Source organism: Rhipicephalus microplus, chromosome 2 (genome assembly GCF_043290135.1).
Source record: "Rhipicephalus microplus isolate Deutch F79 chromosome 2, USDA_Rmic, whole genome shotgun sequence".
Classification (NCBI taxonomy): Eukaryota; Metazoa; Arthropoda; class Arachnida; order Ixodida; family Ixodidae; genus Rhipicephalus; species Rhipicephalus microplus.
Genome location: NC_134701.1, coordinates 125,079,320 through 125,087,742, shown reverse-complemented (window position 1 = coordinate 125,087,742; position 8,423 = coordinate 125,079,320). Strand labels below are relative to the sequence as shown.

The following is an 8,423-nucleotide window of genomic DNA, read 5'->3' as shown; positions in this document are numbered from 1 at the left end:
TATAGTTTTGTTTGTTTATCAACTTTCGCCTCTGACTTGTTCTTTGGGCCACAGCCGGCGTCCGCTGGCGCGCCAAAAAGGACCACTTCTAAATTGTCCACGCTTTCGTGGTGCGGTTCGGGGGGCCGATACTTCGGCCCTTGGAATTAGCCCGGCGATTGCCTCCCGAAATAACGGGACCTGTGTGACAATTAATCTGGCGACTGCGACAGGACCTTTTAGTGCACAGTGTGTCCAAAGTAGTGAGGAAGAGCCTCGAGTTGTTGATAGTGCTATCGGAACGATTTTGTGTGTTGTTCAGTGTTCTCGTTAACGAGTGCAGGGGAGTGTTCCGATAGACTGATTTAGGCAGATACTTTTTGCACGCGGCAAGGTCTTATTTGTGAGATACAATGGATCTCGAAAAGTTAGTTGCTCTTGGTGAGAAGATGGGTCTTTCTGGCGTCGAACTACGGAAGTGGGTCACCCAGAAGGAAAAAGAAGAAAAAGAGAGGGCCAAAGAAGAAAAGGCAGCTGAGCTGGAAAAAGAAAGGTTGGCTGTCGAAAGAGCTAAAGCGGAAAAAGAAGCTGAGTTGGAGAGAGAGAGGTTGGCAGCTGAGAGAGCCAAGGAAGAAAAAGCAGCTGAGTTGGAAAGAGAGAGGTTGGCAGCTGAGAGAGCGAGAGAAGAAAAAGAGCAGCAATTGAAGTTGGAGCTGGAGAGAGAAAAGTTGGCAGCTGAAAGGGCGAGAGAAGAAAGAGAAGCAAAGGAGCGACAGCTGAAAGAAGAAAGAGAAGCGTAGATGGCTGAAAGGGAACGGCAGCGGCAGCACGAGATGGAACTCGAGCGGCTCCGTTTGCAACAGCGAAGTGAAACTACCGTCCAAGCTAGAGTTGAAAGCAGCGAACGGGAGGACCACGGCTTCCGCTTGAACCCAAGCAAGCTGCTCGTAGCGTTTGATGAAAGGAAGGACGACCTTGACGCGTACCTTCACCGATTTGAGACAATTGCGAGGAGCCAGAATTGGCCGGAACACCAATGGGCAACTGCTTTGAGTACTTGCTTGAGTGGTGAAGCGCTCAGTGTGTACGGTAGGCTGACGCCGACCGATGCAGCCAACTATGCAAAGGTGAAAGCTGCTTTGCTGAAGCGATTTAGATTTACTGTGGAAGGATTCCGGGACAGATTTCGGACAGGAAAACCAGATGATGGTGAGACGGCTACGCAGTATGCTGCCCGACTTTGCCACTATTTCGACAGATGGATTGAACTTTCAGGGACAGCGCAGGAGTACGATGAGCTTAGAGAGCTCCTAATTAGAGAACAATTTCTTGCTAGTTGCCACCCAAGCCTGTCGCTGTACTTGAAAGAGAGGAGAGCTAAGTCACTTGAAGACATGCTTGAATTGGCTGATCAATTCTTGCAAGCGCAAGGTGGAACTAATTTGGCCAAGGTCAAAAAGGAGTGTCCCAAAGATTCTAAAAATTCGGCACCCGAACAAAAGAAGCGTGCACCGGAGAGCATTCCGCGATGTTTTCTGTGTAACCGAGTGGGTTACCGTGCTAACCACTGCCGAACTAACTTCACGAGCCCCACGGTTGTAAAATGTTTCAAATGTGGTCAGACTGGGCACAAGGCAGACGCATGTCGTAACGGAGCGAGCCAAACTCACCAGGTATCCTGTGCGCAAGTGGCACCAAAAACCGTTGATGACGTCACCGATGGATTCGTAGAGTTGAAAAATGGGGAGAAAATTCCTATTGTGGGTGCGGTATTGACAAAACAACGAACAGGTGCTACGAAGGGAATGCCTGTGATGGCTGGGAAAGTGGCGGGAAGGCGTGTAGACGTCTTAAGACACACTGGGTGCTCCACTGTAATAGTACGAAGAGACCTAGTCCGCGACGACGAACTCACGGGCCAGACCAGCCTGATTTACACCGTCGACCGTTCGGTCATGAGGCTGCCTGAGGCCAAGGTCAAGATCGAGACGCCCATCTAAAGTGGAATTGTTTCTGCCTTCTGCATGGATGATCCATTGTATGACGTAATCGTGGGGAACATCGAGGGCGCCCGTTCGCCGGACCAACCCGAACCACTGCAAGAGGACCCAGAAATCGATCCACTATCGATTGCAAACCGTCACGACCAACCAGCCACGGCCGATGAGGACGTAGTCGCAGTTGCGACCCGAGCACAGACCAAAGCCCAGTCGAAGCCATTCCAGCTCCTCTCTGCACCCGATTCCGAGGTGGACCCAAGTTTCAGCTATGCCGAGGAACAAATACAGGACAAGTCGTTAAAACCCTGCTTTGCGCAAATGGACAAGGACCTCAGATGCCGTAATAGTAAATGCGCGATAATGTTCAAGCAGGAAGATGGACTGCTCTACAGGTACTATACGGAGAGGAGTGGTCGGCGGATACGACAGCTGTTGGTGCCGAAGAACCGCCGAGAAGCTGTTTTGAAACTAGCCCACGATGGGATAATGGCTAAGCACCTGGGAGCCGAGAAAACCAAGGACAGAATTCAGGAAGAATTCTTCTGGCCCGGTGTCACAGCCGACGTGAAACGGTTCGTGGCGTCTTCCGATATCTGCCAGCGAACTGTGCCAAAAAGAAGGGTGCCACACGTGTCACTCGGCCAGTCCCCCGTCATAGACATCCCCTTTAAAAGGGTAGCTATTGATATAGTAGGCCCTATCCGACCTCCATCTGGTCAAGGAAACCGCTATATCTTGACTCTCGTCAATTGCGCCACGCGCTATCCGGAGGCAGTTGCACTACCTGGCATAGAGACCGAACGAGTCGCAGAAGCCCTCGTTGAGATGTTCTCCCGTTTTGGTGTACCGAGGGAAATCCTAAGTGATCGGGGCTCGAATTTCACGTCGGAGTTAATGAAGGAAGTGGCACGACTTTTATCGGTGCGCCAACTCCATACCACCCCTCACATCCCGATGGCCAACGGGATGGTGGAAAAATTTAATGGCACCCTGAAGACTATGCTCAAAAGAATGTGTGCGGAGAAACCAAAAACAAAAAACTGGGACCGATTCCTCGGTCCGTTGCTGTTCGCGTACAGAGAGGTTTCCCAGGCAAGTCTTGGCTTTTCACCGTTCGAGCTACTGTACGGCCAACATGTCCGGGGACCCCTGGCGATCTTAAAGGAAGTCTGGACGAACCAAAAGCTGGACGATGAGCTGAAGACAACCTACCAGTACGTATTGGATCTCCGAAATCGTCTAGAAGAGACGTGCCGCCTAGCTCACGAAGAACTCCGAAGGGCGGGAGCACGATACGCTAAGCACTACAATCGAAAATCAAGGGATAGAGTATTCCAACCAGGAGATAAGGTTCTCATCCTGCTCCCAACTGACAAAAATAAACTCTTGCTGCATTCGAAAGGGCCCTTCGAAGTGCAGGCGACAATTGGGGACTTCGATTACTCCATAAAGACGCCGAGCGGGCCGAAAATTTTCCATGCCAATTTGCTGAAGAAGTATGCGGAGCGGGAAACGAACCAAGATGTGCCGCATCAATGCCAAGTAATCGTAGGGGTTATTGACCATGGAGATGAACAGGAACTACCGGTGCCGGAGTTCGTGCAGACAGAAGGGATTACTGACGTCAAGATCTGCCCAAGTTTGACGGACCAACAAAAGGAGGAGTTAAAGAAAACCATGACAGCGCACTCTAAAATATTCTCGAATGTCACGGGCAAGACAGATTGGGTGGAGTGCCACCTCGAAACAGTGACGGAGTCCCCAGTCCACGTCAAACAGTACCCGTTACCTTTTGCTACGACTAAAGACATCGAGGCCGAGGTACAGCAAATGAAAACACTGGGCATAATTGAAGTCTCGAAATCGCCCTATAATTCCCCCGTGTTGTTTGTGGACAAACCGGACAAAACCAAGCGGTTTGTAGTAGATTTCCGTTGCCTGAACAACCTCATAATAGCAGATGCAGAGGCCATGCCTAGAGCAGATGCCGTTTTTGCCAGTGCCACAAACGAAAGATACTTCTCTAAGTTAGATTTTGTTAAGGGCTACTGGCAAATCCCACTCTCCCAGCAGTCGAAACCTAAGACTGCGTTTTCGACAAAATCCGGTCTCTACCAGTTCTGCTACATGCTTTTCGGGATCAAAACGGCACCCGCCGTGTTCGCCCGGCTGATGCGACTAGTCACTGAGGGAATCCCGGGCGTTTAACATTACTACGATGACGTACTCATAACAAGCACGACCTGGGAGGAACACCTATCCACTCTCAGACAACTCTTCGCTCGAATTCAGGCTGCCGGGTTGACCGTGAGACCGAGCAAGTGTGAGTTGGGAATGAATGAGATTGATTTCCTAGGTCATCACATTGGACAAAACATGCTTGCTCCACTGGGAAAGACTCTCGACAAAATCCAAGCTGCACCCGCCCCGAAGACGAAGCGACAGGTACGCGCTTTTCTCGGCTTGACCAGCTATTACAGGGAGTTCATTCCAAATTATGCCGAGATCAGCGCCCCTCTCACAGAACTGATCAAGAAGGGTGAAAGCAACTTAGTAAAATGGACGACGACACACGAGAAAGCATTCGCGAAACTCAAGGAATGCATCTCGAACCCTCCCGTGCTCCGCCTCCCAGACTTAACCAAAGAATTCATCCTCCGCACCGACGCTTCCGACACCAGCCCCGGGGCTGTGCTCTTGCAGTCACACGAAGGGAACCTCCATCCTATAGCATACGCCAGTCGCAAACTACTTCCCCGGGAATCATCCTACAGCACCATCAAAAGAGAATGTCTAGCCTTGGTGTGGGGGATACAGAAGTTTAATATTTATCTCTACGGAGTGCCTTTCTTGGTCCAAACTGATGACCAGCCTCTCCAATACATAAAACAGGCTAAACAGCTCAACAGCAGAGTGTTGAGGTGGAGCTTGCTTCTGCAAGAGTATCAGTTCCGAGTCGAGCACATCAAGGGAAGCGAGAACGTTGGTGCCGACTACCTTAGCAGAGTTTGAATGTTTTGGAAGTGTCTGACAGCAGTGAATGCAATAGGCTGTGTTGTTATTGTGTTATCCGGTGTCGAGCGAGTCAAAATGTCAGTTACGTAGATGTGATGTGTAGTATTGTAGAATTGTTGTAATAAGAGAACTTTGTACATTTGTAATGTTTGGAATGTGTGATGAAGTGTTGTAGTCATGTACCTGTGGCTAAATTTCATGTGTCGTGGAATTGACTTACAATGTACAGTTGTATTGAGAATCTATTCCTAATGTGAAGTGTCATGAGCGACGGTTTGTGTTACAGTCTTTCAGAGTGCGTGGTGACTGTTCGCGCTCGTTTGTGTGGGTTTGAATATTATGAGATAATATTCTGAAAGTGGGGGGCAGTGTCACAGAACGAGCGCTAAAAATGGGCGCGCCGCCAAATTCTTGCGATAACGCGCGGGAGAGACGTCGGGAGGTCAAAAGAAAAAAAAAGAAAACAAACGTCCAAGGCTCCCCGGGCGCGCGCTCTCCCCTCGGAAGCGTGGCTTCGCCGATGAACCTCCTCACCCCACAGCGGCGGCCGAGCAAGCGCTGGAAAGTTCCAGAAGGAAATAGGCGTGGTCACGCCGGGTTGAGTCATCCATCGCGGAGGGAATTCCAACCGTCTCGCCCTCTCCCCAGCCTTCGCTGCGTATCGCGCCGACGAAATGACGAGAACTTTCTGGAATGTCGCGCGGAAGGTATTTAACCGAGCAACCGAGACGAGAGATCAGGAGAAGACGGAAGTTAGCGCCAGAGCGCGTAGGGTATACCGCCGTGTAGTCGGCGAAGGTTTTGTCCGTAGAGACAAAGCAGGAGAAGAAGAGGATTTCCACCTGAGGGGTGAAGGCTCGAGCTACAGGCAAGAGCGTGTGTTTACCGCTATCGAGCGAAGACGCGTGGCAACAGCTGCGTGTGTGAAGCCGACGTGGTTCCGGCGAAGAAGTTTGAAGCTTGGAGAATGGCCGATTGAAGACGCGAGGTTTCCTGGAAGAGAAACTTCGGCGAGGTTTCCTGGAAGAGAAACTTCAGGGGGCAGCGGAACGGCAACAACGCTGGACTTTGAGTGAGTGATTCTCCGAAGAGTATCATTCAGACTTTTGTTCCAAGGACTTTGGACTGAATAGGTTTTATATCTCTTTAGTCTTTAAGTGTCTTGGTTGTTCAATGCATGCGACTGCATTGTAGTGTGTACTGTTGTCTGTGTCCGTTGTTCGAGTGTGGCTAATTGTACTGTGTAGTACGTTGTTTGATCGGTGGCATATTGTACTCAGCTATTGTGGAGTGAGCATATTTGTGTATTGTTTTTCTGATCTGCCATTATTGAGAATATAGTTTTGTTTGTTTACCAACTCTCGGCTCTGACTTGTTCTTTGGGCCACAGCCGGCGTCCGCTGGCGCGCCAAAAAGGACCACTTCTAAATTGTCCACGCTTTCGTGGTGCGGTTCGGGGGGCCGATACTTCGGCCCTTGGAATTAGCCCGGCGATTGCCTCCCGAATTAACGGGATCTGTGTGACACAAGGAGGAATTTCTTCGTGCTTGGTTCGAAACTTTGTCTGTGTAATACGTCATTTCAGAGGATGAACGATGACAGGCTTCGCGAAAAAAACACGAGGAAGGTCAACGGGTTGCTCTGTAAGCAGTTGATCACCAGCACCAACCCAGGATAATATTTCTGCTGCTGTGCTGTCTCTGATGCAGTGACAGCTCCCAAAAAAGGAACATCCTGTTCGCTTTCAGTAGAGGTTGTTTCCGTAAAATCAACCAGTGCACGTGACAATCGTCATCGTTGTGCTTGCGCATAGACTTATAAACGATCGTTATGTCGCATTTCTGCAGTCGTAGGCTCCATCTTGCAAGATGTCCTGACGGGTATTTAAGAATTGCCATCCAGCACAGTGAATGGTGATCGCTGTTGGCTCGAAAGGTCTTGCGTATAAATATGGCCTAAACTTGCTTATTGACCAAACAGCCGCAAGGCATTCTTTTTTTTTGTCATCAAGTAATTGGTCTCAGCCTTGGAAAGCGTTCGACTAGCGTACGCAATTACCCACTCTACACTATCCTGCCAGTGAACTAGGACTGCCCCAAGAGCCAGGTTGCTTGCGTCAGTGTGAATATCAGTGTCAGCTTCCTCGTCAAATTTTCGAAGACTGGATGGCTCTAAAGCCGATGTTGTAGCTCAAAGAAGGCATCCTGCTGTGCCTACAGCCAAATGAAAGGTGCATCTTCTTTTGTCAGTCGCATGAGAGGTTGGGTGATCATGGAATTTTTTTTCACAAAGCGCTGGTAAAAAGCGCAAAGTCCCAGAAACCGTCTAACCGCCTTTTTGTTTGTTAGTTTTATAAACTTTTGTACTACTGCGGTCTTTTCAGGGCCCGTGTGAATAGCTTCAGCCCAGACAACATGCCTAAGAAAAAGGAGCTCTTGGAAGCCGAAATGGTATTTTTGTGGCTTTATCGTGAGGTACGCCAAACTAAAAGCTTCAAGCATAGATCACAGTCATTTGACATGCTGCCTGAAGGAAGTCGAAAAAAAAACACAACATCGTCATGATAAATGAGGAAAGACTGCCACTTTACTCAACAGAGTGCACTGTCCATCATCCGCTGAAATGACGCGGGAGCCGAACAAAGGCCGACTGGAAGTACTCTAAATACATATAGCCTGTCTGGTGTCACGAATTCGGTTTTTTCGCGATCTCGTTAGTCCAATTCTATCTGCCAGTACCCACATTTAAGGTCTAGGGAAGAAAAGAACCTAGCATCTCGTAGTCTATCGAGAATGTCGTCAATCATGGGAAAAGGATAAACATCTCGCTTAGTGAAGGAGTTCAGCCTCCGGTAGTCTATGCAGAATCTTAAGGACTGGTCTTTCTTTTTTACGAGTACCACCGCTGACGCCCATGAACTCACCCACGGCTGAATTACATCGCCTTTGAGCATTTCTTGGACTTGATTTCTGGTCTTTTTTCTTTCCTTTAGTGACACCCTGTAGGGATGCTGGCGGAAGGGTCAGACTGATTCGTCAACAATGATGCGGTGTTTCGTAATGGGCGTTCGTCGGACTTTGGATGACGTTAAAAAGCACGTGGCGATTTCTCTTACGAGGTTTTCTATTTCTCTCTTCTGTCTTGGTAACAGTCGTTGGTCTATTTCAAAGGATTGCAGTACAGAATCCTCGTCTTAGAAATCAGGTGGTCACGTCTCAGAGGTGCTCAGGCTCGCAACTTGGACGAAGTCATGCATGCTTTCATTGATGGTCCCCTTCGTGAGGCGCTGTACTTCATTCCCAAAGTTTGTCAGCAAGACGTTAGCACATCCGTCATGAAACTGCATAAGGCCCCTTGCCATGCCAATTCTATTTCCGAATATGAGCACAGTGTTGCTGTCAGCGAGCCCTTTATGGTCACTAACCACAT

At 49.3% G+C, this 8,423-nt stretch overlaps 1 protein-coding gene across 1 annotated transcript; it reads left to right on the top strand.

The window, feature by feature from the left end:
- The first annotated feature begins 2,003 nt into the window (after nucleotides 1-2,003).
- On the top strand, nucleotides 2,004-4,187 carry LOC142791231 (uncharacterized). Its single transcript, XM_075885460.1, has one exon. The coding sequence runs from the start codon at nucleotides 2,004-2,006 to the stop codon at nucleotides 4,185-4,187; it is 2,184 nt and encodes a 727-aa protein (XP_075741575.1).
- Nucleotides 4,188-8,423: the final 4,236 nt, after the last annotated feature.

Bases quoted from the DNA above. Each gene is read 5' to 3' on its own strand.
- LOC142791231 (XM_075885460.1), top strand. From the start codon at position 2,004: ATGGATGATCCATTGTATGACGTAATCGTGGGGAACATCGAGGGCGCC.